This window comes from Oratosquilla oratoria, chromosome 29 (assembly GCF_046742065.1).
Source record: "Oratosquilla oratoria isolate Oo_2021 chromosome 29, ASM4674206v1, whole genome shotgun sequence".
Taxonomy (NCBI): Eukaryota; Metazoa; Arthropoda; class Malacostraca; order Stomatopoda; family Squillidae; genus Oratosquilla; species Oratosquilla oratoria.
The window spans coordinates 12632943-12660542 of record NC_134805.1 but is presented as its reverse complement, the minus strand read 5'-3'; the positions used below and the strand labels follow the sequence as shown (position 1 = coordinate 12660542).

General features: G+C 44.5%; 1 protein-coding gene across 2 annotated transcripts in view; it reads left to right on the top strand.

The window, feature by feature from the left end:
- The window catches only part of LOC143040595 (uncharacterized), a 649244-nt gene extending 627871 nt beyond the window's left edge, over positions 1 to 21373 (top strand). Inside the window, exons 3-8 of one of the 2 annotated variants that reach the window (XM_076211702.1) lie at positions 1 to 2439; positions 4110 to 4308; positions 6807 to 8300; positions 8690 to 9006; positions 14724 to 14911; positions 15107 to 21373. The exon at positions 1 to 2439 is cut by the window's left edge and continues 488 nt beyond it. In XM_076211702.1, coding sequence (XP_076067817.1) covers positions 1 to 2439; positions 4110 to 4308; positions 6807 to 8300; positions 8690 to 9004 — 4447 coding nt within the window. In that variant the 3' untranslated portion in view covers positions 9005 to 9006; positions 14724 to 14911; positions 15107 to 21373. The remainder of the gene's footprint in view (positions 2440 to 4109; positions 4309 to 6806; positions 8301 to 8689; positions 9007 to 14723; positions 14912 to 15106) is intronic. The other variant, XM_076211703.1, reaches the window with a different exon arrangement.
- The last annotated feature ends 6227 nt before the right edge of the window (positions 21374 to 27600 follow it).

The window sequence follows — 27600 nt, the reverse complement described above, 5'->3', positions numbered from 1 at the left end:
CTCCCTCAGCGTCTCCGGTTTCGTGACCCACATGGTCGAGCAGCTGAGCGCGTCGCCCTTCCTTACCGGGTACACGGACAAGATCGCCGCTCCGGAGGTCCAGGCCGTCCTGACGCCGAGGGCGGCCCAGAGGGACCCCGACGAGGCCCTTAAGCGCGCCGTGCTCTTCCCGCTGCTGGAGCTCGACGCCCCCGAACAGTGCTGCATTATGCTGGTGGACAGCATCGACGAGTCCTACCTGCAGGGGTCCTCTGGGCCGAAGGACGGCATGGGTGGGCCCATCGTCGGCTGCGGGGGCGTCGGGGTCAACAACAGCAACAACAGCGTCCCCACGGGGCCCTCGAGGACGATAGGCGAGCTCCTAGCCGCCCACCACCACCTCCTGCCGCAGTGGATCCTCCTGGTGGTGACTGCGCGCAGGCAGTCCCGCACCATCACCCGCCTCTTTACGGGGTTCCGGAAGGTGGCCCTCGACGACCTCCGGAGGGCGCACGTGGTCCGCGACGTCCAGCAGTACATCCTCTGCCGGCTGGACTGCGAGCCGGCCCTCCGGCAGCACCTTTCACGGGAGACGGCCGAGATGCTCAACCAGCTGCACATCAAGAGCAACGGGTGCTTCCTGTACCTGGAGAAGGTCTTGGATGGCGTGGCCGAGAACTTCATCACCCTCCGGGAGATCCGGGAGATCCCGGGGACGCTGAACGGGCTCTACCTCTGGCTGTGTCAGAGGCTCTACACCCGGAAGCAGTTCTACAAGCTGACGCCGCTGCTGTCGACCTTGCTGGCGACCCGGCACCCGCTGACGGAGGCTCAGCTCCGGGAGGCGGTGGGGACGAGGCACCCGAGCCTGGGAGACGAAGACTGGCACAAACGGTGGCACCTCCTCCGGCGCGTCCTGACGCCCCACGTCGACAACCTCGCCATCCTCTTCCACCATTCCTTCGCCGAGTGGCTCCTGGACGTGAAACACTGCACGCAGAAGTACCTGGTGGACGCCGGGGAGGGCCACGCCATGCTGGCCATGTGGCACACCAAACACGCCGAGGGGCTCACGCACACGGAGATCCACGACTTCGCCCTCCACCTCCTCCGTATGCCCATGGAGGCGCCCCTCGAGCAGCAGCACCTCCCTCTCTGGCTCGCGTCCTCCGGCGCCCCGCTCGAGGATTGCATGAGCCAGGATGTCCCCAGGGACCCAAAGGTCGTCAAGCTTCTTCAGGAGGCAGGCGCCGAGCTTCCGGAGGATGAGACTTTCGAGGAGGAGAACGACGACGACGATGACGACGACGACGACGAAGAGGACGGCGAAGATTACGAAGAGGAGGAGAACGTGCCGCAGGAGCCCGCCAGCGGGGACGCGGCGAGCGACGTCAAGTACGAGGAACTGAAGCCCGACGAGGAGGCGGAGGGCAAGGCGGCCGCCGTCCAGAGTGAGGCCGCGGAGGAGCCGGCGGAGGGCGAGTCCGAACCCATATCCTCGAAGTCCGCTCCTCCGGACTCTGAGACCGTGGAGACTTCGATCGCGTCCCAGCCAAGCGCGGAGACCAATACGGGCGGTCGACAGAGCACGGAGGGGCGTCAGAGCACGGAAGGGCGTCAGAGCACGGGCGGCAAACAGAGCACCACGGGGCGCCACAGCCGGCACAGCAGCACCGGCGGGAGGTACAGCAGCGGCGGCGACGTCAGCAATAGCAGTCGAAGTCGAGAACGGCGAAGGAGGCGGAGACACCGGGAAGACCCGTTGTACCCTTACCTCCGGGGCGGCCCCGTGGACCAAGTGGACGCCGCCCTTCGAACCCTCCTCCACACAGCTGCCTACGAAGGGGACGTTTCCCTCGTTCAGCTCCTCCTCGACCGAGGGGCACAGCACAGTCTGGAGGACCGGGTGGGGCAGACGCCCCTGAACCTCGCGGCGCGCCAGGGGCACGGCGAGGTGGTGGCCGCCCTCCTCCTGGCGGGAGCCGACCCTGACCACGCCGACAGCGACGGCTGGACCGCCCTCAGGAGCGCCGCCTGGGGAGGACACACGAGCGTCGTGCTCGCCCTCATGCGCGGCGGCGCGCAGGTCGACCTCGCCGACACGGACCACCGCACGGCCCTCCGCGCGGCGGCCTGGGGCGGCCACGAAGAGATCGTCCACGCTCTTCTTCAACACGGGGCGTCGGTGAACAAGACGGACAACGAGGGGCGGACGGCCCTGATCGCCGCGGCCTACATGGGCCACGCCGAGATCGTGGAGGCTCTCCTCAACCACGGCGCCGACGTCAACCACTCCGACATCGACGGGAGGACGGCCTTGAGCGTGGCCGCCCTCTGCGTGCCCGCCAACGAGGGTTACGTGCACGTCGTCAACACCCTCCTCGACCGCGGGGCGCACGTCGACCACGAGGACCGCGACGGACTCACGCCGCTCCTCGTGGCCGCCTTCGAGGGACACAGGTGCGTTGCGGGTAGTCTGCTTGTCGGGAGGGCGGGCGGGTATGGGTAGGTCACTTCTTAGTGTGGGTAGGTCACTTCTCAGTGTGGATAGGTCACTTCTTAGTGTGGGTAGGTCACTTCTCAGTGTGGATAGGTCACTTCTTATTGTGGGTAGGTCACTTCTCAGTGTGGATAGGTCACTTCTTATTGTGGGTAGATCACTTCTCAGTGTGGGTAGGTCACTTCTCAGTGTGGGTAGGTCACTTTTCAGTGTGGTTAGGTCACTTCTCAGTGTGGTTAGGTCTTATGTGGGTTGCCTGGTCTTGAGTGCGAGAGGACGGGTGTGGGTAGTTCGCTTTTAAGTGGAAGATCAGCTGCGGAAGTAATTTCCCTTGATTCAGTATTCCATTGTTACCAGTAACTACCCTCCCAGTAAACCACCAGCTTCAGTAACCAATCCCCCTCCCCCAGTAAACTACCACTACCAGGAACAAACCCCCAGTAAATCAGCACCAGCAACCACTACCAACAGTAACCAACCACTGCCACCACCAGGAACAAACCCCCAGTAAATCAGCACCAGCTACCACTACCACCAGTAACCAACCACTCCCACCACCAGGAACAAACCCTCAGTAAATCAGCACCAGCAACCACTACCACCAGTAACCAACCACTCCCACCACCAGGAACAAACCCCCAGTACACCAGCACCAGGAAACGCTACCCCCAGTAACCACCACCAGTAATCCCCCAGTAAACTAACATAGCTACGTCAAGAGACCAGAGCTTCCCTCACCCACTTCCAGTTCCCACCACCACCAGTAATCCCCCAGTAAATGAGCACTCCACCAATAATTCCCCAGTAAACTAACACTAACAATAAACAACCCCCAGGAAGCCATCAGCAACCACCCCCAGTAACCTAGCACCACCAGGAACCTCCCCCCCAGTAAACTAACCCTCCACCAGTAATCCCCCAGTAAACTAACACTAACAGTAAACAAACCCCCAGGAAGTCATCAGCAACCATCCCCAGTAACCTAGCACCACCAGGAACCTCCCCCCCCCCAGTAAACTAACACTCCTCCAGTAATCCCCCAGTAAACTAGCACCAACAGTAAACAACCCCCGAGGAAACCATCCCCAGTAACCTAGCACCACCAGGAACCTCCCCCCCAGTAAACTAACACTCCACCAGTAATCCCCCAGTAAACTAACTGTAAACAAACCCCCAGGAAGTCATCAGTAACCATCCCCAGTAACCTAGCACCACCAGGAACCTCCCCCCAATAAACTAACACTCCTCCAGTAATCCCCCAGTAAACTAGCACCAACAGTAAACAACCCCCGAGGAAACCATCCCCAGTAACCTAGCACCACCAGGAACCTCCCCCCCCCAGTAAACTAACACTCCACCAGTAATCCCCCAGTAAACTAACTGTAAAAAAAACCCCAGGAAGTCATCAGTAACCATCCCCAGTAACCTAGCACCACCAGGAACCTCCCCCAATAAACTAACACTCCTCCAGTAATCCCCCAGTAAACTAGCACCAACAGTAAACAACCCCCAGGAAACCATCATCAATCACTCACAGTATCCTAGCACTACCAGGAACCTACCCCCAGTAACCATCCAGGATCCCCTCCCAGTAAACACCCCCGAGTCTCACAAACCTCCTCCCCCACAGAGACGTCTGCGAGCTCCTGCTGGAGTATGAGGCGGACGTGGACCACGTGGACCATTCAGGCCGGACGCCTCTTCTGGCCGCAGCTTCGATGGGCCACGCCAGGGTCGTCGAGCGGCTCCTCTTCTGGGGCTGCTACGTGGACCACATCGACGCCGAGGGCCGCACGGTGCTCAGCGTGGCCGCTGCGCAAGGATCCCAGGTGAGTTCGGACCTCCTTCAGGAGTGAGGGGGGGAGAACTGCCTGAAGAATGGCATCGAGACTGTAAGGGTCAGTCGGACGGTGTCACGAGGCACAGCGTGGCGGATGCATTACGTTCTCGGGCGAGTTCGGACGCCTTCAGGAGCGAGGGGGAGAACTGCCTGAAGAAGGGCATCGAGACTGTAAGGGTCAGTGGGATGGTGTCACGAGGCACAGCGTGGCGGATGCATTAGGTTCTCGGGTGAGTTCGGACGCCTTCAGGAGTGAGGGGGAGATCTGTCTGAAGAAGGGAATGGAGTCTTTGGGATAATGTCACGGGGAAAGGGTTGGAGATCGTCTAGGGCAGGGTTTACCAAACTGTGGGTCATGAGCCTTTATCTAGGGGTCATGAAGGGTCCAACTGTATGTATATTCAGCCACACAGATCCGCGTATTGATTTCCTTGTATAAAAAAAATACATCCTTCTCATTAAAATATATTATCAGATCAGTCCTTGTTTATAAACACTGATAAACAATAATATATTTTTCTCTCTCTGCTGTGATTAATAAAGTTTAAAATAACGTATCTGCGATATTGAAAAATAGTACGTTTTCAGAAAGCTTATAAAGGTGGGAGTCATGGTAGCTTTGGTAATACTGAAGGAGGTCACGTACTGGAAAAAGTTTGGGAAACTCTGATCTAGGAGAAACTGTCCAGGACTCTGGAAGCAAGAGTAAGCTTCTGGTCTAGGGGGGAAACTGTCCAGGACTCTGGAAGCAAGAGCAAGCTTCTGGTCTAGGGAGGAAACTGTCCAGGACTCTGGAGGCAAGAGCAAGCTTCTGGTCTAGGGGGGAAACTGTCCAGGACTCTGGAAGCAAGAGCAGGCTTCTGGTCTAGGGGGGAAACTGTCCAGGACTCTGGAAGCAAGAGCAAGCTTCCGGTCTAGGGGGGGAAACTGTCCAGGACTCTGGAAGCAAGAGCAAGCCTCTGGTCTAGGGGAGAAACTGTCCATGACTCTGGAAGCAAGAGCAAGCTTCCGGTCTAGGGGGGAAACTGTTCAGGACTCTGGAAGCAAGAGCAAGCTTCCGGTCTAGGGGGGAAACTGTCCAGGACTCTGGAAGCAAGAGCAAGCTTCTGGTCTGGGGGGGGGGGCAAACTGTCTAGGACTCTGGAAGAAAGAGCAAGCTTTCGGTCTAGGGGGGAAACTGTTCAGGACTCTGGAAGCAAGAGCAAGCCTCTGGTCTAGGGGAGAAACTGTCCAGGACTCTGGAAGCAAGAGCAAGCTTCTGGTCTAGGGGGGAAACTGTCCAGGACTCTGGAAGCAAGAGCAAGCTTCTGGTCTGGGGGGGGAAACTGTCCAGGACTCTGGAAGCAAGAGCAAGCTTCCGGTCTAGGGGGGAAACTGTTCAGGACTCTGGAAGCAAGAGCAAGCCTCTGGTCTAGGGGAGAAACTGTCCAGGACTCTGGAAGCAAGAGCAAGCTTCTGGTCTAGGGGGGGAAACTGTCCAGGACTCTGGAGGTAAGAGCAAGCTTCTGGTCTAGGGGGGAAACTGTCCAGGACTCTAGAAGCAAGAGCAAGCTTCCGGTCTAGGGGGGAAACTGTCCAGGACTCTGGAAGCAAGAGCAGGCTTCTGGTCTAGGGGGGGAAACTGTCCAGGACTCTGGAGGCAAGAGCAAGCTTCTGGTCTAGGGGGGAAACTGTCCAGGACTCTAGAAGCAAGAGCAAGCTTCCGGTCTAGGGGGGAAACTGTCCAGGACTCTGGAAGCAAGAGCAAGCTTCTGGTCTAGGGGGTGAAACTGTCCAGGATTCTGGAGGCAAGAGCAAGCTTCTGGTCTAGGGAGGAAACTGTCCAGGACTCTGGAAGCAAGAGCAGGCTTCTGGTCTGGGGGGCAAACTGTCCAGGACTCTGGAAGCAAGAGCAAGCTTCTAGGTTCTCGAGTAGTTGTAGTTAACGATCTGTTTTTACTTCAGTACGAGGTCACGTGGTCTCATCCTTGGGGTATACGGGTTGTTAGAATTGGGAACCTCACTGGAAAGCTGGAACTACCCGGGGATCGAACCCGGGACCTTCCACTTAGCGGGTAGGCGTGCTTACCGATCGCACCACGGTCGCCTCCAGTGACAATAGCAGTCACCGGTTGCCTATTTCCCATGAGTGAAAAAGTGAGCGAGTGTCAGCCCCTCAGGGTTGCGCCTCCTGATGGAGGTAACGGGGTTGATGGGTTTAGAAAATGGGGAGCTCCGCGGTCCATCTCGTAGGACCATTGTAATCAAGTACCCGTCATTAGCCCTGCTGTACAGAGTGTTACTAAAGTCAGTGCATATGTGTGTCCAGCGTGTAACAGACATCAGTCTATAATATGGACGTAAATGATCATTTGCTTTGTCGCATGTTTGTAGCATGTCAGTGACGTGCGTGTGCGCACACTTGGGGTAACCGAACCATGGGTTCTAAGGTCTCCGTGTGTCTTTCTCCTCCTTTGGAAATCGTCTAACAGGATCTTTCTCCCTCAGGAGACCGTCAAGCTTTTGCTGGACCGGGGCCTGGACGAGACCCACAGAGACAACGCCGGCTGGACGCCGCTACACTACGCTGCCTACGAAGGCCACCGCGACGTAGCCGAGGCCCTGCTGGAGGCTGGTGCTCGTGTCAACGAAGTGGACAACGACGGGAAGCACGCTCTCGTTCTCGCGGCCCAGGAAGGTCACGCCACGGTCGTGGCCGCCCTCCTGGACGCGGGAGCCAGCGTCGATCACACCAGCCACGACGGCAGGTCGGCCCTCCGCGTGGCAGCCCTCGAGGGGCACAAGGACGTGGTGCACCTCCTCATGTGCCGGGGCGCCTCCGTCAAGTACAAGGACGCGGACGGCAGGTCGACCTTGTACCTGCTGGCCCTCGAGAACCGGCTGGAGATGGCGCAGTTCCTGATCGAGAACGGGGCCGATTTGGAGAGCACGGACCTGGAGGGCCGGACGCCCCTGCACGTGACGGCTTGGCAAGGGCACGTGCAAATGGTGGCGCTCCTCCTGGGCAACGGCGCCAACCCCAACGCCCTCGACAACGAGCACAGGAGGCCCCTGCAGAGCGCCGCCTGGCAGGGGCACGCGGAGATCGTGCGTCTGCTGCTGAGCAAGGGCGCGGCCGTGGACCACACGTGCAACCAGGGGGCCACCGCGCTCTCCATCGCAGCTCAGGAGGGCCACGAGGCCTGCGTACGGATCCTCCTCGAGTACGGGGCCAACCCGGCGCATTCGGACCGATGCGGGCGCACGGCCATCAAGGTGGCCCTCAAGGGAGGACACGACAACCTGGCACGCCTTCTCGAGGAGCACCTCAACCTGGAGCGCCACCGCCATCACCACCACCACCATCAACACTCCTTCCGCGGGAGCGGGACCGGAGATCCTCGGATCTCTTCGGGAGTGGCCGGGGTTCCTTCGGCCTCTTCGGCGTCCATGACCTCCGGGTCCACAGGAGAGACAAAGCCATGCTCGGCCATCCTGTGCCCGGGTCTCGGGGCCTCGCCCGCCGAGTCCCCCGAGTCTACCTTCGAAAAGCGCCGGTCCTGCGTGTCCCTCGGCCAGCACTCGTCCAGCAAGTCCTCAAGCAACTTGACCACGTCCACCAAGTCCTCAGGGCACCACAGTAACCCGAGGGAGCTCCGCGACACCCACCCGCCGCCCCCGGCACCCTCCGCCCCGCCGGTGTCCGCCATCTCGCCCGAACTCAGCTTTACCCAGCAGCTCCAGCAGTGTGGGCGAGGGCGAGGGCGCCGACCGCAGCTTCCGCCCCAGCCGCCTCTTACGCCCCTCGACGAACCCTCGTCGCCCATCTACGCCTCGCCCCCACAGTCGCCCCTCAGCGACGGGCCTGGAGGGGGTAAGATGCGAGTAAACCCACTCGTGGCCATGCTCGAGGACGACTACAACGTCCCCCTCCACCACCCAGGACATCGACCTCTTCCTTCGGCGCCTCCCGCCGCTGGCTCGCCAGCTCTCACGCCCGAGGTACTTCAATGCTTAGCTAGTTAGTGCTGCAGGGGAGCAGTAGTGCATATACGCCTAAGTTTCGTAAACACTTCTTCCATCCTGTAGACTAAAGTTAACTTCTAGTTAAGATCTTCTTGTAGGTGTTGGTGCCTCGATGCATCTCAGCCACACAGTAGAAATGGTTAGAGTTTGAGGATATTCCAGCAGCAGTAGTAGTAGTAGTTGTAGCTGTAGTTGTAGTTTGAATATGCAATTGATTACACTGTAGCGAGAGTTTGATTTTGTAGTTTGATTCTATGGGTTTCTAGTGCTGCTAACGAGAAATGACTTGGAATTCTCCGCGCACTGCACGGGAGAAGTGCCCAGGACTCGTAGTTGACTACACAGCTTTGCCTTGTGTCATACAGGTCGGAAGGCGACTAGGTGGTGGTGGTGGAGGAACAGGGTCCTCGGCAGTACCCGGCGTTCCTGTGTCAGGAGTTCCTGGTGCCGCGGGCTCCCCTTCCTCAGGCTTCACCTTCACGCAGGACGAGCACATGCGCATCATTCTGGGCACCAGGTCCCCTGAGTCCAAACCCAAGCGTAACGGCATAGTCACCAACCCCAACCTGAAGGCCGCTAGTGCCAAGGCCTCCAACCTCCTGCGCAATGGCTTCCACGGCAAGAACAGACCGTTGCCTCGGCCCAACGGACTCCCCCTGAAGAAGGAAACCCCGCTATGACCGTAGGTGTTGTTGTGTACATAAGAATAGAGAGAGGGAGAGCAAGCATGGGGGAGGTAGTGTTGCATGTCGCTCTGCATGCAATATATATACCCGCTGGAGCCGCTGCACACTCATGCAGTTGGTTTGTGAACGTAGCAGTGGAGGCTTTCGCAACGACAGTGTCACTGTTCAGTGTTCACAAAGTGAACAAATAAAGCCACACCTGTAGTGCTGTTATCTAAATGATTAATAGTTATTAACTGTTAAACAGCTATAGTCAGAATGTTATAAGTAAACTATAGTGACATTTTCTTCATGAAGAATTGTGGCATGTCAGTGGTTTTACTGTCGGTAGAAGCTCCATTTCTAAGAATCACTTTCGGTACATCGTAGTTGGTGGAGGAAGTACGTCATAGAACATCCAAGTCTCTAATCTTAATTGCTTGCCTGACATTGTAGAATGTGTCTTTGCCCTTACTGACTTAGAATACACACTAACATCTCTCTGGGGTCAAGTATTAACTTGAACAGGATCAGTGTACTGGTATACCTTAAAGATAAAATTCGAAACATTACTTTAGGTTGGAAATATTAATAGATTTTGCTATCACTGGGTTTCAAGCACTTCCCAGCTGAAGCAAGTTTCAGTAATTATTCCCTGAAATATTCCATGTTTCAGTATTATTTACACGATATGAAGAGAAGCTTTACTAAATAAAACTAATAAGCAAATGCAAAGCATCTTTGAAAGTTGTCTCTTCATTTAAATCTAAATAATTATTGTAATGGGCATGGTATGAACAGAGGAACAGAATTTTTTTAAGTTATCCAACAATGTTTTGATTCTAGAACTTCTGTTTTTTACATGTGGACTCGCATAAGGCATTTAATAGTATCAGTATAATAGTATCAGTATAATTTTGTCTTAGAAAATCCTAAATATTTTCATATAATTTTAATGGGCATGGTATGAACAGGTGAACAGAATTTTTTTAAGTTATCCAACAATGGTTTGATTCTAGAACTTCTGTTTTTTACTTGTGGATTCACATAAGGCATTTAATAGTATCAGTATAATTTTGTCTTGGAAAGTCCTAAATATTTTTATATAATTCTAATGGGCATGGTATGAACAAGGTAACCGAAAATGCTTAAATTATCCAAAAATGGTTTGATTTTAGGAGAACATATGTTTTTAACTTGTGGACTCGCATAAGGCTTTGATAGTATCAGCAGAATTTTGTCTTGGAAAGTCGTAAATATTTTGGTATAATTTTAACAAAAACATGTAAATATATTAATATAATAAGCACATTTTTTTAAGATGTAGGTTTTCATACTAAAGATTAAATTTATATATTAAAGAATCATGTGAAGAGAGCTCATCATTCAGGATCTGAATATGAATGATGATATTGCAGCTAGAGTGTGAGAAGGAAAAATAGTTTTTTGCATTTTGTTGCTGATAATCTATAATAGAAGCAAAGTCATATAGATGGTAAGGAAGATGTTCAAGAAGGGTAACAGAAAAGGGAATAGTAGATTTAAAAAAAAAAAAAAAAAAAAAAAAAATGAAGCATTATTCTTTGAGCAGTCTCCATTAAATGAAAGAATATTGTGCGACTGGTCTGTAGGGATGTCATGAAAGTACCTTAACCACTTCAGTACGAGTCAAATTCTTGCGCACAGCATCGGCTGCCATATGGACGATGCATCACACCACTCGCATTATAAAATATAAAGTCACTGCTGTATTACTTCTCTTTTACTCTGAATAAAACAAACACAGAAAATGTGATCAAACCAGTTCACAGAATCCGAGGGTAACTCATGTACAACTACAAAAAAAAAAAAAATATATATATATATATATATATATATATACACACAGTATATATATACACAGTATATAATCAAGACACTGATGCCGTCATCCTTGTGTAACTCGCGCCTCATGACGCTTATGTCATCATACTGAAGTGGTTAAGTGTTGACAACTTAAAAGTAATGATAGTTGTTGCCACAAGTTTCAATTACCGGAAACCCGCATCTCTACAGCAGATGGCTTCATTTCTCAGGCCTTCCCATAGATCTCTCAGTGAAGAAGCTTTGGATTCTTCTTTGTGAAGTATTAGTGTGGGATTGTTTCCGCGTCACTGGATGAACACGGCAGTAGCAGGGGAGCAGTCACAAGTTGTGAACTCTCGTGTTGTGAAAAAGTGGAAGAAATATATTTGGAATATCTGTCTATATACCAAGGGCCTCATTCTTGTAGGAAAGAAGCCAAATGCAGAGTATGGGATCCTATATATTTGACGTTTCGCCCTGCTAGGCGAAACGTCTGCCCAGGATGTAACACTTCACCCCATACCATACAACACATAATGGAAGACTGCATTATACACAATCATGCACGCAAACAACACAACATACGCTCTATAAAGGATTTGTGGGAAAACCCAGTTTCGGCTATGGCATTCCTTGGGGAGACGGGACTGCTCGGACAATCTAGGGAACGACAACAACAACAACAACAACCAATCCTAATGGCCACTTGGCCAGACTGCGATGCGGCCACCACCCAGCCCTTCTAAGCTACCAGAAGAGACTGAATGACTGCATTGTGGACAAATGCCCAGGATGTAACACTTCACCCCATACTATTCAACATGTCATGGAAGACTGCATTAGACACAATCACGCACACAAACAACACAACATACACTCCATAAAGGATTTGTGGGAAAACCCCGTTTCGGTCATGGCATTCCATGGGGAGACAGGACTGCTCGGACAGACAGTCTAGGGAACAACAACAACAACCAATCCTAATACTATAAGCCAGTGATGTGCTAATGATCCCACACTAATACTGCATAGATGACAGACCAAAGTTTTTTGTTCACATTTTTAATTCTAGCTGACATTAACTAGTTTTATTCAGGTGATGGGTGAATTAATTACAAAGGAATACAAAAGAATACAAAGATATAAACAGCAGCAGACCTATTGGTCTTTACAAGGTTGCTCGTGTATTGAAAGGGGTGTAAATAGTGGAAACAGTTAAGACCCACTTACTTAAAGCAAGTGTATGAGCTCACGATGCTAAGGAATAAGTTAGATTGGGGTTGGACTCCATATAATTATTTAGGCAATTTTTTAAAAGTATTTGAACTCATGACATGAACAAGTAGTTTGTTACAAACATTTACAATGCAGTTAAAGAAAAAGTTTTTGAGTCATTAGTTTTTGATCTCTTATAGACTAATGCAACCATTATTTCTTGTGATATTATTATGGTCCACTATAAGATAATCATCTATGGTCATATTAATATACCCTGAGAACATTTTGAAGAATGAATTTAAATTACCCCACATTCTATTATTTGGGTTAATTAAATTAAGTTTACTTTGACACTCTTCAGAGAGTTTGCTACATAAACAAGGGATTCGTTTTAGTGATTCTACTTTGTACCCATTCTAATTTGTCTTTTATAAAATATGGGAACCAAAACTGACCACAATATTCAAGATGAGGTCTTACAAGAGAATTGTATAGAGTAATCATTACTTTTTCAATCTTGTGTTCAAAAGTTCTTCTAATAAATCCTACTATTTGCTGGGCAGTTCAGTTTTTGCAACTTTAGTGCACTAGAGGTTGGTTTTAGATCCTTAGATACTGAGGTCTTTTTCTTGATCTAATTTCTGAAGCAGGTTACTGTTCATGGAATAATCATTACAGTTTTTTTTTTTTTTACCTATATGCAAAATTTGAAATTTAATGTTAAATTCCATTTGTCATTTATTGCTCCACTCAACTAAACAATCTAAGTCAGGCTGTAGTTGGTACCTATCTGCTGCATTACTGATTTTACTAGCAATTCTAGTATTGTCTGCAATTTTTTATATTTTTCATACCTGACCACTATCCATATCATTTATGTAGATCAAAAATAGAACCTGACCAAGCACAAATCCCTGTGGAATACAGGTCACTACATCACACCAATCTAATGAATTTCCATTGATAGCAACCTGTTGTTTTCTCTCTGCCAATCTTTTACCTAATCATGAATAACCCATGATGCAGTGTGAGTGTAATTTACTGAGTAGCCAATTGTGTGGGACCATGTAAAATGCTTTTTGGAAATCCAAGTACTGTGAGTCCTCGTTATACGGTACATATGCATTCCTGAAAACCTTACCGCAAATTGATATTACCGTATACCGAAGCCAAGTTTCAACTTATGGCATACGTACCTTCTCCCTGCTCTTTCCTCTCCAAAATATTTAAATTTACCTCCAAAACACGAGTGTATACCGTATCTGTGAATTTTTCTTACCGTAAATAGAATTGAGGGTAGTAATTACCAAATACCGTAACTGTGAATTTACCAGATAAAGAATTACCATATAAGGAGGACTCACTGTATATTGTATTGACTGACTTACTTTTGCCATATATAATACATTATTAAAGAAGAAAAACAGGTTAGTCAAACATGAACATTTTCTTCTAAAAATGTATTGCGAGTCTTTTATTAAATGATCTTCAAGGAAGTCCACAATCTTATCCCTTAGAATCATTTCCATAATTTTGCATATGACTGACATCAAACTAAAAAGACAATAATCATTGGGCAGAGATTTTTTACCTTTATTTATGTATAAGTAACATTAGCCAATTTCCATTCTTGAGGTAATTTACCAGAAGTTGAGGATTTATTGTATAAGATTGTTAATGTTTTGCACATTTCATTTTTAGCCTATATTAAAATCCTCTGGGAAATCTTGTTTGTTCCTGGCATTTTATTTCTACTTTGTCAATCTAATGTGTAATTTCAACTTTATCCCTCACTCATTTCTTTGTTATCCCTATTAGTATGGTTTTACTTTTGTTTCATTTCCCAATTTTACAACTGTACTAAACTCGTTACACTAACTTCTCTCCCAATCTGTCCTCAGTTTTGTAAAAGTCTGCAATGAATCAGGGTACCTTTTGAGTGACCAGGTAGCAGCGCAGAAATCTTGAAATGAATATTTTCCACAAATTTTTACAATAGTTAATCAGTTGGTTTTCAGGGTACTGTATAAGCTTCCGAGGAAGGAAGGACATTACTCATACAGAGGGATTTAAACAGCTTCCTCAGCATATACTTTTATTATTATTTTTCACTTACAATGTTTTATTAATGTGTGACTACACCAGTCTATACAAACTTATGTTCCTACTTTGGCTGATCTATATATATATATATGCAAAGTAGACCACTTGGAAAAAAGAAGCTAACGAAGCAGAGCGCTCTCGTATATTACAGCTTCAGTGCACTGAAGATGTAATATATGAAAGTGCTCTGCTTCGTTAGTTTCTTTTTCTGAGTGGTCTACTTTACATAAGTGAACCCACATACCCATGTTCTTGTTAGCATATACAGTATATATATATATATATATATATATATATATATGTACATATACATATATATATATGTATACTATATATATATATATATATATTATATATACACATACACACACACACACAATCTGAACATGCAACTTATTTCTAAATAACATGTTTATATTGTTGAAATTTGAAATATATACTAAGCAAGACACTAAACTTGAGACCACATAATTTCAGATAATAAATGCCAGGATTAATAAAAGTTTTAATTATTTATGACTTAATTTGTGTTAGGTGATTAATGCGGGATTCTACCCCACATTTACAGAAAGACAACCTCCCCCCTGGAGCAGTTGGAGTGGCACCATGGAAAGTACTGAAGAAGTGGCTTCTCTCTGCCTGATCATCGCAAATGAATTATTTCTATAACTGTTGTAATTATTATAAGTGAATGCTCTATTTTAGTTCTGAAACACATCTGCCTATATACCCTGTTTGAAGGAGAAGATCTTTTAGGTAAGTTAACTGTATCTTTTTACCATCTGCAACAAATAAATGAAATCAGTTTTCTTTAATATTTTGTCAAAATGAAATACAATATGCATTATCAATATTAATGGTGTCATATCCTGAAATTGTTGGTATATTTATTTTTATAAATTTAGTGTATCAATATATTTAAATTAATTTACCATATATTACTTCCCTCAGAGTTCCTGCATTTACTTAGGCTTGTGTTCATCAAAACCCAAGTGTGAGAGAAGACAGACAATGGAAAGCTAAGGCAGCTTAGATATCACTCACAGTGTCGCTGGAGAGGCAGCAAGTTATGTCATCTGAACATTAGCAAAATAATTATTTCAAGATAATTTATTTTTTAGAACCCTTTCTTCTTCTGGAAATGGATTATTGTTGCAATGAATTTATCAGATTCAGGTATATTTTTTGGAGTACTTTCATTCATAATTCTAAAAAGATTATATATGTAGAAATGTGAACACATTTGCTAGAGTATAGGGTGGAAAAGGGTAAAAAGTCAGTTTTTCGCTATTCTGTAATTTGAGAGATTCATGCATATAGAGGATTTTATTTTTATCACTTGGATAAGAGTATTAATTGAAATTGGGAGAAAAGAAGACACCCTTTGTAAATCAAGATGTAGATGGAAGGAAGTTTTGGGGACAAGACCAGATGTGGATAAGGAGTCATGAGATAGAGAAGTGTTTAAGAAAAGGTAAAGGGTTTTAAGGGAAAGGGTCGGGTTTTTGCTGATTGTTTAAGCAGGTTTACATCTGTAGATGACACATGTTGCTGTCTCTCCCAGTCATATAATGGGCGAACCAGAACCACTTCTAGACAACTCTAAACGACCGTCCAAGGTGCCAAGACAAACCTAAATATGACTGTTGTTGATGTTAACAGTTGAATATTGTATTGGTACTGTAATTACTTATACCAAAGTCTATGATAATTGTACGAGTATTTGAAACTTGTGTCTGTTGTTCTGTGTACATAGAAGTTTAGTGGTGTCCTGCGCTAGTCATCATTCTCATGGTGGTAACTCCTGTAGGATCATGCATAGTGGACTCATAAGTTTTGGATATTGTGAAGGACATTAAGAATAGTCCATTTGGAAGAAACCGTACCACAGGCATTGAACAAAGCAAATTTGTATTCGGGCCAACGTTGCGGCCAAGGTTTGCAAGAAATCACCGGCTATGTTGGTGAACTAAAGTGAAAAAGGTAAACAGAAAAACATGCGCTGGCAAAAATGAAATGCTAAAAAGGAGAAGGCAGAGTCGGGAATTTAAGTCATTTAGTGAGTAGTATCGTCCCCAGCTGCCACTGACTCTGTTGGTTTCAGCCGTGCTGCAAAGGAGTGGGAGTACAAATGAAGAGGTATTTCAACATTCAATTGCTCACATACACTTGCCTTGGTTCTAGCTCGGACATTCTTCGAAGGAAGTTGACACATTTAAGCCCAAAGGAAATGAATGGTGTACTACTACAATTCTTGCTGCTAATACTGCTATTACTGCAGGCGAAATGAATTATTCTTACTTGCTATGCCTCAGTATAAAAGTAATGGCTTATTTTTGTACTAGATATATAGCAGGAGAGAATATATTAAGTATGTATTATGTTGCTACTTTTCATTGGTAACAGTCACAAAAATATTGTAATGCAATTAGTATGGTCACATTTTTCTTCTGTGTCCTGTTATTATAGAATGATCAAAGAGTAAACATTACATAATACCTCAAATACTAATATCTATACCTTGGGTAGTAGCAACAAAATACTTGGGTATAGCAAGTCATCTATTTGTATTGTATTGGTAGTAGAAAGTCCACAAGTTTTGGTGTAGTATAAAGCTAGTAAAAGTCACTGGAAAAATGTGACTGAAAGTACATTTTAAAGAATGGTTATTTGGAAACCTTATGTGTGGAAGTGGAACAGAAACAGTGCTTAAGTAAACAGCATTGAATTGTTGCTGTCATATATTCTCATAACAGTACTATATTGTATTTGAAAAACAGTCCAAGCACTTGTTATGTACTCTGAAATTAATAGTTTGTTGTAGTATGGTAACAGGGCTGTAACTTATACTCTGAAATATATAGTAGGCCTGTGTCATTGTCTAAAACAGTGCTATTTCATATATTCTGAAAACAGTACTGCCATTTATTCTGAAAACAGTGCTATCATGTATTATGAAAACGCACTGTTATGTATAACAGTGCTGTCATGTATTCTGAAAATGTGCTATGCCATGTGTTTGAGAAATTGTCATGTAATCTGAAAGCAGTGCTATGATGTACACTGAAGACAGTGTTCTGTAATAATAATAATAATATGTATCAATACTAAGTCAAGTTGAATGAAATAATTATGTCAAATAGTAAGATAAGGTGCAACAGACCAGTTTCAAGATACCTAACCTAAGTAAAAAGTGGAAGCAGCAACTGGCTTGACGGTAGAATTGCACATTATGAGAAACTAGCACAGATCCTTAGGCTTTAGCGATCTCCTAGGCTCGTTCTCAGTGCTGCTTGTTCCTCTCTATCCTGGTAATCCAGTCCTCCTTCAATTTATTAGCCATGTAACTCATTGGCCCTACAATACCTTGTTCCTACATATCTGAAGTAGATCATTGCCTCATCTGGTTTATGGCTTGTATTACTTACTTCTGATCATTCTAATTCCTTTGTCCATGTAACCTGCACTTAGTTCATGAAATTGCTTTACTTGATGACTGTTTTTCTGTCCCTCCTGTACAGGTTACCCCTCTAGTTCCTTCCAACCACAGGTACTCCTCATGTTTATCTTATTCCATCAGTCATCACCCTCTCTGCTTGTTTTGTTTTGTCCTAATTTCCTTACACCACTTATAGCCTTCACACACCCCACAAAGTCTGTGTCTTTATAACTGTAGCCCTTTTGCCCCAACATGCTGTATCTCCATCACTATTGCCCCAAGAGCTCATTGATTCACTCTGCCTTACTTGCCTGCACCTTGTATGTCCAGCAAGATGCACAGCTCAGCCCATATCCTGCAAGGTGAAGATCCATGTATTGTGTTGCAAAAGTGCTCCGTATATACAACGGCAAGGACAGCTACTTCTAATGTTCTTAGCAAAACTGGCTGCTTGCTTCAGTTTAAATGAAAGTATTTTTTTTAGTGATCACACAAGTGTAATTATAACTCTTCCATTATTAAGTGAAGTCACTTGTTCCTCTTTTATCCAACAATTTTTTTTCCCCCATCTGCTTGATCTTTGTGTGCTGAGCAAGACAAATTTGCCTTTAAATACGAGCATTGTTCTTAGGTGTCCATACTAAACAGAACTGAAAATAGCTCCCTAGCATCAAGCAGGATTTTCAGCTCTCTTATGTACCACGACATGTTGTGTGCTCTCTACAAATCAGATGGAGTTGTTTTGCTCTCTTTTGTACAATGTGAGCTCTTCTCCTTATACCAAGCAGAGTTAATGCTTTCTATCTGTCAAGTAAAGTCATATATTCTATCTGCACTGGAAATATTTAATTTTTTATCTTGTGAGAGACAAATACTTCAAGGCTATAGAAAGGCTTCACAAGAATATTGTGGCTTTATCATTGTGATCTTTTCTTCATATTTTTATAATTTAACACCGTTATTTTATGAGTTATTGTTGACAATATTACTGGCAGTAATATTAGGAGCATTACATGTATTTATTTGCTTTAGTGTAACATATTTTTTTTTACATGAAAAGAAATGTTGACATCTTCTGAGGTATCAAATGTGTTCTATGAATTGTTTTAAGTCTGAAGGAAAGATCACCCATAGCATAAAGGATGGCAGAAAGAGGTGCAAGGTTTGTTGGAAGCTGAAGAGACTGAAGACAATGGTTTTATTTTCAAAATGGAAGAGTGACAATATAAAAAGGAATTTCAGCCTGTCTTGCATTTTAAAGAGTTGTTATTTTGTTCCCAAGAAAAAATATATTTTGTTAGAAAATTGTCAACAATAACTGTGACAGCAGGCATCGTTCCAGATTCTCAAGCCAGTAAGAACATGTGGTATTAGTGCAATTCTCAAGTATCCAATAAATGTTTATTTTCATTACCTTGCCTAAATAACGTGCACTCAGCTGTATGCTATCAGCTTTCACCGTCTGTCATCCACTAGCCACTCTATGGCTGCAGCTCAGAAACAAAAACAGAGAATGGTTAACTCTCATAGCTGATGCAGTTATCAGGCCTTGCAGCACACTTCTTCGGGAAAATATAAACATTCTGGAGGTAAAAACTTTTACAAACACTCAGAAGCCTACTAGAGATGAAGGTGCAATGAAATGTTTACCATATATATATATATATCCCATTGAGAACCATTGTACAGAACACTGGACATTCAAGGATACTGTTCTAGCTAAGGGCAGATGGTTTTATTCAGGCCAGAGCAACCCCTGGGTCTCAATGGGATATACTCGCAAGTTGATAAATTCCTATGGATAAACCCCAGTGGAGAACCCAGTGGATAAATTCCTGTGATTCATTTGTATGTGTTCTTTAGTTGGACTACATGGTCTCTCCTCTATGAGGAGACCTGGTGTGCATGATCTGTGTATCAATGCCTCACTTCATACTAGCGTGTGAAGAGTTCTAAGTGTTTGGATGTGTTCTATAGATCTCAGTCCTTCTTGGTGGTCATGCGTGGAAGCCACTCAAGTGTGGGGATAATCTTGGGCCATAGAGTATATATAGATATATATATATATATCAAAGTTACAGTTACACAAACATGAGGAATGTATAAATATATTTTGTATATGCACATGCATTCATGCATATAACTTAGCACTATATGTTGGAGCATGTGTATATAAATGAATATATGTATATAGTACTGTAGCTTTACTACTACAGTGTCTTGTGAAGTGTGACCTTACATGAGCACAGGAGCTAAAGGAAGATACTCACAGTAGAATAAGTTTCCTTGCCTTTAGTCCTGTGTGACTTGAAAACCTTCAGGAATGAAGGGTTGTGGGAAATAGAGCTGACAAAAGTGGGTGTTTTCACCAAGGTGGGCTGCTTTCCTTTTAAAGTAAGTTGTGTGGTACTGATTGTTCTACCTGTGCCCATTTTTTCTAAAAAGGAATGCAATATCCCTGCCCATTACAAATCGGTCTTATGTAACCAAGTAAAGTTCTACAATGATTACCTTAGCCTTACCTTGTCTTGTATAAGAACCACCATGTTCAAGTGAATTTTCATATGATGTTATGTAACTGACGACTCAAACAGTATCGAACCAAGAGTATTCAAATTATTTTTCTCTCCAGACCCCTGTGCGGAAAAATGAACACAGGAATACGTCAGAACTCGCATCTGGGATGAGTTTGTCCGAAGTGTATTGATGTACCTTGTAAACAACATTCATTGTAGACAGTGTATATGCTTGTGCTGTATTTACAAAATAGGATGTATTTATTGCAGAACACTGTAAAGGTTACATATCGCAATGTATTTTGTTGTTCAATCCTTTAGCACTGTGTATGATGCACTTGAGTAAGGAAGGCTTTTTTACCTTGAAAAGACTGCCACTGCTATTATTTAATAGGGAGTGAGCAAGTTGACTCAAGGGTCTTACCCCCCATGCCAAAACTTTTATTGGTTACTTTGAGTATGGTAGCTGATTTCATATATTTCGATGTGATTTTCCAGATATTTGGAGATTTTCGACAATGCAACATTAGTTGTATTTGTTATCACGTTCATTTCTCATTTTTGTCACATCTGAACTTTTTTTCAGGTAGTGCATAAAGTATCTCATTTCTTATTTCAGGATTGGCTGGAATTGTTGCACAAGTCTGTTATAAAACCCATGATTGCATTCCAATGGGTACCTTTCAGTGACTTCGTTAAGATTTTTTTTTTTTACAGATACTTAAAAGTTTCTGCTGCCATACAAATAATATTTTGTAGACTATCTCATTTTCTTAAGTTTTATTTCCACCTGTCTTGCCAAGAGAGTTTTGTTTAACAATTTTGAAAAGATTTTATATTTCTATGATTTTACTGGAGTCTGTACTCTCCAATCAGCTTCTTTGTTTCTTGACCTGGTTTGTTATATATTTTCCAAGTTGAACTCGATTCCTTTTGGATCATGTTTTACGCTTAGCTTTTGTTCCGTGGCTTTAATGGTGTAACGTATGGCGCATTGTGTAGGAATGCACATTCTTATTTAGTCAAACATATGGAGGGATGTATATTGTGTTGGTTCAATGGCAAATCCTCTTTAATTATATTTTCTGCTTTGTTGTTATGTATATAGTGCCAAGTGCTGGGTTAGTGTGTATTGTAGTATCATAATGATCATTACTATTGTATTATCATTATTATTAGTTTTCATCATTGCTTGAAAATATGCCCATTGTCCCACACCTTGTAAAGAAAGTGAATAAATGCCGAATAGCGAAAGAAATCATTTGCACCTTGAGTTTAGTTTTTCATGTCCCTCAGTTGGCATAATACTTACTGAAGATTTATTTTCTTCACCTTAGTGATGTACTTATTAAAACACCCTATAATGGGCATGAAGGTCAAAAGAAATATCTTACTATCTGGAGTATGACTGAAGATAGTAACTGTTGGGACCCAGAGGTTCATACACTGGCAACTTCACACACAAAATCCCTGAAATCACATCACAATGGTTTCTCATTATACAGATTGATTACTGCTTCTTTAACTTTTTTTTTTTTTATGACACACATGAGAAACATGGTTTCAGAATTCTTTTCTACCCCATTACAGAAGGACTGGGAAGATGTACAGTTAGAGAAGTGGTAAAAGACAACTTCAAGGGATCAGCACAAAGGAAGGGCAAAAGTATCATAATTTCTTTCTGAATAGATTTTAAACTCTTAACATAGATCAATGATGTGTAGTTCTGGTCTATAAGTGCCCCAAAAATCCCTAAAACATTCGTTACATGTTACCATGCAGCCAATACTTGAGTATAGGCCAAGCCCTTATAAGAAGGAGATTACCTTTTTGGCATATATGTGTACGTTACTTCAAAATCCTAGCACACGATCATAGAAATGTGGCTGATTTTTCATATCATGAAGTTCAAGAGTGTTATTGGTGCACTGAATAGTTTTATTCCCAAACTCCAGATCTCCCATCCAGTAAGGGTTGACTATAATGAACACCATCCACTTCACAAGGCAAGAATAATGAATGTTATAAATTAAAGTCTCTCTCTTATGGAGTTGACATCATAATCACAGGGGAATTTACAATTCATATGTGGAACACAACAAATAGGGACACTGCACCCAAGATCAGTACAGGTGTGGGATGGACTACTCCCACATCAAGGAATTATTTAACAATTTTGTAGAATGCAACAGAAAGAGTTTAATTCATCTTTCCTCCATACTGATCTCCTCAGGACCAGGGTACACTAAAGTATGTTCTTGATTAAATATGGCAACATTGTTCAGGATCTATAGTACAGTGAGACCTCTCATTAACGGACATTAATTAGCTGTGTTTGCGGTGTTTTCGGTGTTTTTGTGCTGTTGTTTAGTGCGTGCAATCACTATGCCACCCAAAAACCACTCCAAATCAATGAATTATTCACATCAACGGACACCGTTACCCCCCCTTTTAGTCCGTTAATGAGAGGTAGTACTGTACTTTGCAGTAGAAGCAAAAGGCTTCATTTCCTCTCCAGAGTAGTCAGAAACCCCTAGACTCCGTGCTTCTGGAGAGTCACCATAACTCCTCCAAGGAGTGGTCACATGGTGGGAACAGCAGTCAGACCTCGGCCCAAAAACTATGGTCAGAGGTTGAGACCTGGAAATTTGATCAGGGATTTACGGGGGCACGATTCATCATCGCTGTTCCAGGAACCATACAACTCCATGGCTAAACATAACATCCTGTGATTACTTTTCACTCACCACAGGTACATACATACACATACCAAGGGCTTTTTCCCCCCTTACAAGGGAGGTAACCAAAAAACAAAGGCATAGAAACCACTCCCACCCAAAAGTATATATGGTGTTATTCTTAAGTCATCCCTGCATCCTGTCCACTGCCCTGGGTCAGAAGGTGCCGAGATGGGAGGGTGGAGGGGAGTGGAATGTATGGGAAATGGAATGGGTGGGAGTGGTTTCTATACCTTTTTCTTTTTGGCTACCCCCTGTGTAGGGGGAAAAAGCCTTTGGTATATGTATGTATTCTTAAGTATACATACAGCATTTGGGTTACTACATTAAGGGCAGTTCCCTGGGCCAGGTCCATAGCCAGACCTTACGACCTGGGGGGCCTTCCTGCATATTTGGTGGGGCTGAATGTAATAAAAATAACTAATCTAGTATAGCGCTTATGGAAACAGTAAGTGCTATGCTGGCAACACATATTTTAAGACAGATTTTCTGGCCACAAATTAGGGGGTCAACTTTTAACTGAAACTGAATATTACTTGGATATATATGGTAATAATAATATGATTGATTGAATAATATGTGCCAACATCAACATCCCATGGCAACAATAACCAGTGATTCTATCCTTGGAGACAGTACTACATCGTAGGTGGAGTAAAGGTGGTAAAGAAGAGATTTATAGAAGATAGCAGAAGGAAGGAGGGTGGAAATTAAAAGTGGTCAACATTCTTTTCTGAATGGGGATTAGTCTCCAATTATAAAAGAATGCTGAGTGACTCTGGTCTGTAGGGGTGCTGCTAAAGCCCCTAACATATTGACTGCACAAAATGTGTAATCAGTACCCCATACAGGGTCGTAAATGGAGCAAAGAACCCCCCCCCCAACTCAAGAATGACTTGCAATGATAACATTGGAATAACTACCCACCTCATCCATAGAGGGTAATAGTTATCATCATTGTTGTTAACAAAACACAAAACACCACAATTAACAACATCAGCCCAACCCCACTAACCAACAATACATTCCCAAACCTACCCAGCCACCAACCACCAATATGACACATACTGAGATAAAATTAACCTTGACTTAAACTACCCAAGATTCTTGGTCTTGAAATCCCTAAAAATAAATCAATGACAAAGAAATGCCCCATGAAAGTATATGATGACTTTGAAGATAAATACAAAACCCTCACAATGTGGCCACAAGGAGACACCCTAGCAATGGAACTAAAATCAAGAACTCAGTATCACAAATTCAAACTTTTAACAAACCCGGCAGACACCCGAAACTAAACTTCACCACATGCAACAAGTAACACCAGTGTGGGCAGTGGCGGTGCCAGGGGGGGCTTGGGGGGGGCTTTAGCCCCCCAAAAAAGTGGCCAGCCCCCCCATTAGCCCCAACTGAAATGAGCAAATTGAAAATTTAAAACACTCATTGAAATCATTTTATTAAGTGGAATTTTTAATTGCCAGGGCTAAAGATTTGTCAGCCATCAGTGCTAGCCCAACCATTAACCCCCTCCCCTTCTGAAATGAGGATAATATATGTGTATTATCATATTACTATTAGCCCCCCCAAAAATTTGCTCAGCCCCCCTTAGCCTCCCCAACTAAAAATTCCTGGCACCGCCACTGAGGGGGAGGAGTAGTTCACTTTCCATCACTACAATACTACAAAGAAGGAATAAAACGGACTGCAAGATAAAGATAATAAGAGTATAATAGGTTAAAAAAAAACACAATGGTACAAGAATCAATACCCCTACAGTAACAGTGTCATTCAATCCCAACTTCCGACTTAATTCTATGTCATTTAAATGATCAAATCAAGAAGTACTACCAATGCCAATACTGCTCCTTCAACTGTGAACACTTTTGATATATTGGAAAATTATGCTGCTGCCTAGATGTATGTGCACATTCTTCAGCCCCTGCACATTGCACCCTCTACTCAAACACAACTAAATGTGCAATCTGTAGCAAAGATCACCCTCTATTATCTTCGGAGTGTATAATGTAATGCACTGAATTGGAAAATAAGTCCTCTATCCCAGAGGCTTGAATCATATCAACTTCAGAAAAGTACAAAGATAAGTACAGTCAAAGGATTACAAAGGCAGAGCATGCCGACAGGAGACCTTTTGGTCCATATCTAGGTCAGATGTGAAATCCAGGATGATCAGACCTGGAATAATATACAATGAAGCTCTATGATCTATAAGATAAACCTCCATCCTCACTTGTGCCACTAGAACCCCACAACTCAACACCTCCCCTCCCCTCACTTGAATAGCTCCCAAACAACCACCCACTCCCTCCAGCCCACACTGACCCCTATCCACCCCAGCACCTACAACCATATCACTCCAAGACCCAGCTCTCCAGGAGAAATCATAGAAAATGTAATAGAATACACTAAATACACCTCACCAGTAAACTCCCCACTCCAATAATGCCATCAAACCAGGTGCGGATACAAGGGGTGGGGGGCAGGCCACCCCCCAATGCCCCGAGTATGGTACACTCATCTCGAGTTTGATTCTCCTTGGATAAACACTTTTTAGTGCGAATTTATGATTTTAATTATATTTGTGAATTATATATGATTTTACATACAATCATGAGCAAAACAGACTTAGGTTTCTGGACCAATCTCCAAGCTAACAGCATTATTCTTGGGGTTAAAATATTGGCGTGTTTCAAGTATCGGTTATCGCTTATCGGTTCGGGCCCCCCCAAATAACATTCCTGGATCTGTGCCTGCATCAAATCATCCTCTTATCTAAAGATCCAAGGTAAGTCACTTCCATTCACCATACCCATTGGAACACACGCAGCCTCAAAACTGGATGTATGAGCAGAGATGAACTCTTCCCCAGTGTCAGCAACATACCTCAATACCCAACACTATTCAAGTCCCTTCCTCCTAATATCCTTACTAGACCAACTTGTAAAGTTAAGATTCACCACAGTCCATGCCCCTCTCTTCTCCCAAACAACACCAATGTCTATTGAAGAATTCCCAGCTGCAGCAACAAAAAATACATACATACATACATATACCAAGGCTTTTTCCCCCTTACAAGGGAGGTAGCCAAAAAGGAAAAGGCATAAAATCGTTCCCACCCATTCCATCCCTGAATACACTCCACACCCCTCCACCCTCCCTCTCATCTTAGCAGCTCCTGGATGACAGGTCATCCCTGCACCCTGTCCACTGCCCTGGGTCAGAAGCAGTGTCGCAAAAAAATAAAAAAAAATAAAAATAAAATAAATAAATCCACATGAGCATCCATTAATACACAACCCAAAGCTACCAATATATCTTACTAACCCAAATAACAATGCATTCAATCATACAGTGAAATTCCTAATGATCTGTTCAAATTGGGAGACTATGTGCATCCTTCTCCAGCAATACAAATCTGACTGCATTAATTTACAAGAAATGCAACTCGGCACACTACCCACTACCAGAAAATTTATACCACATACCTATCCCTCATCTCCCTAACCAAACTATATGGGAAGATACGGCATTCCTCATCTGTCCAGGCATTTTATCACTACCATTATCAACCCACCCCTCTCCAGAGCCCTTACGTGCCCAAGTGCCACTCTCAGGCAAAATGCCGCCCTGGGGCAAAGCTCTCAGTGACGCCCCCCATCACCTCTTCCCATCCCCACCATCCCTTACAGCCTGTTTTAGCTATTGGCTTGCAAAATAATTAAACGGATTTAAAAATTTGTATCTAAGGTCCCTATTGCAGAGAGAATAAGGGAAAAATATTTTACATTCTGTTGATTCTAACACAAAATTCATATACAGATTGACCTCTCATTAACGGACTAAAAGGGGGGTAATGGTGTCCGTTGATGTGAATAATCCCTTAATTTGGAATGGTTTGTGGGTGGCATAGTGATTGCGCAGCACTAAACAACAGCACCAAAAACACAGCGATAACACCGCAAACACAGCTAATTAACGTCCTTTAATGAGAGGTCAATCTATTACGGTAAAATATTCAGGGCTCCTTTGACCTTATTTATTATAATCATTTTGTCAGCCTTAAGGGCAGCATGTCCAGGCTAGAATTGCCGCCCCCTAAATGTGCCACCCCAGGGCATATGCCCCCCTAGCCCCTCTCCCCCATGTGAGGGCCCTGCTCTCTCCTATGCTGCCCAATCACCATCTGCTCTCTATATCTCCCCCATCAGAAAGCATCACTTCAGAAACACCATTTAACCTCCTTACCCCCCCTTCTTGGGGATCGGTGCCACCTGCGTAGAGCCGGTGGCCAGGGCTGGTTGCCGCCGTTTGGCCCCCAACTCTTGGGGCTGTGGCATTCCTTGGGGAGACGGGACTGCTCGGACAGACAGTCTAGGGAATGACAACAACAACAACAACTACCCCCTTCTTATCTTCTTCTAGAAGACTTCATTGCAAGATGTCACCTTTGGGAAGACACCACCCCAACTCAATAAGACAAACTAATATCCTCTCTATTAATAGCTCACTCCCAATCACTATACAAATAAGATCAACCCATAGCCTTTCATTCCAAACAGTGGCCCATACATCTATTGACTTACCTCGATCCAAACCAGAAATCCTAGATTATGAATAATCATAGGCCTACACCAGAATGGCCACTTCCCATTTCTTACAACCTTCATAGGATCCCCAACACCCTCTCAACTCCTATGATCCCTTTCCTAAGCAAATTGGGAAAAATTTCCAAAC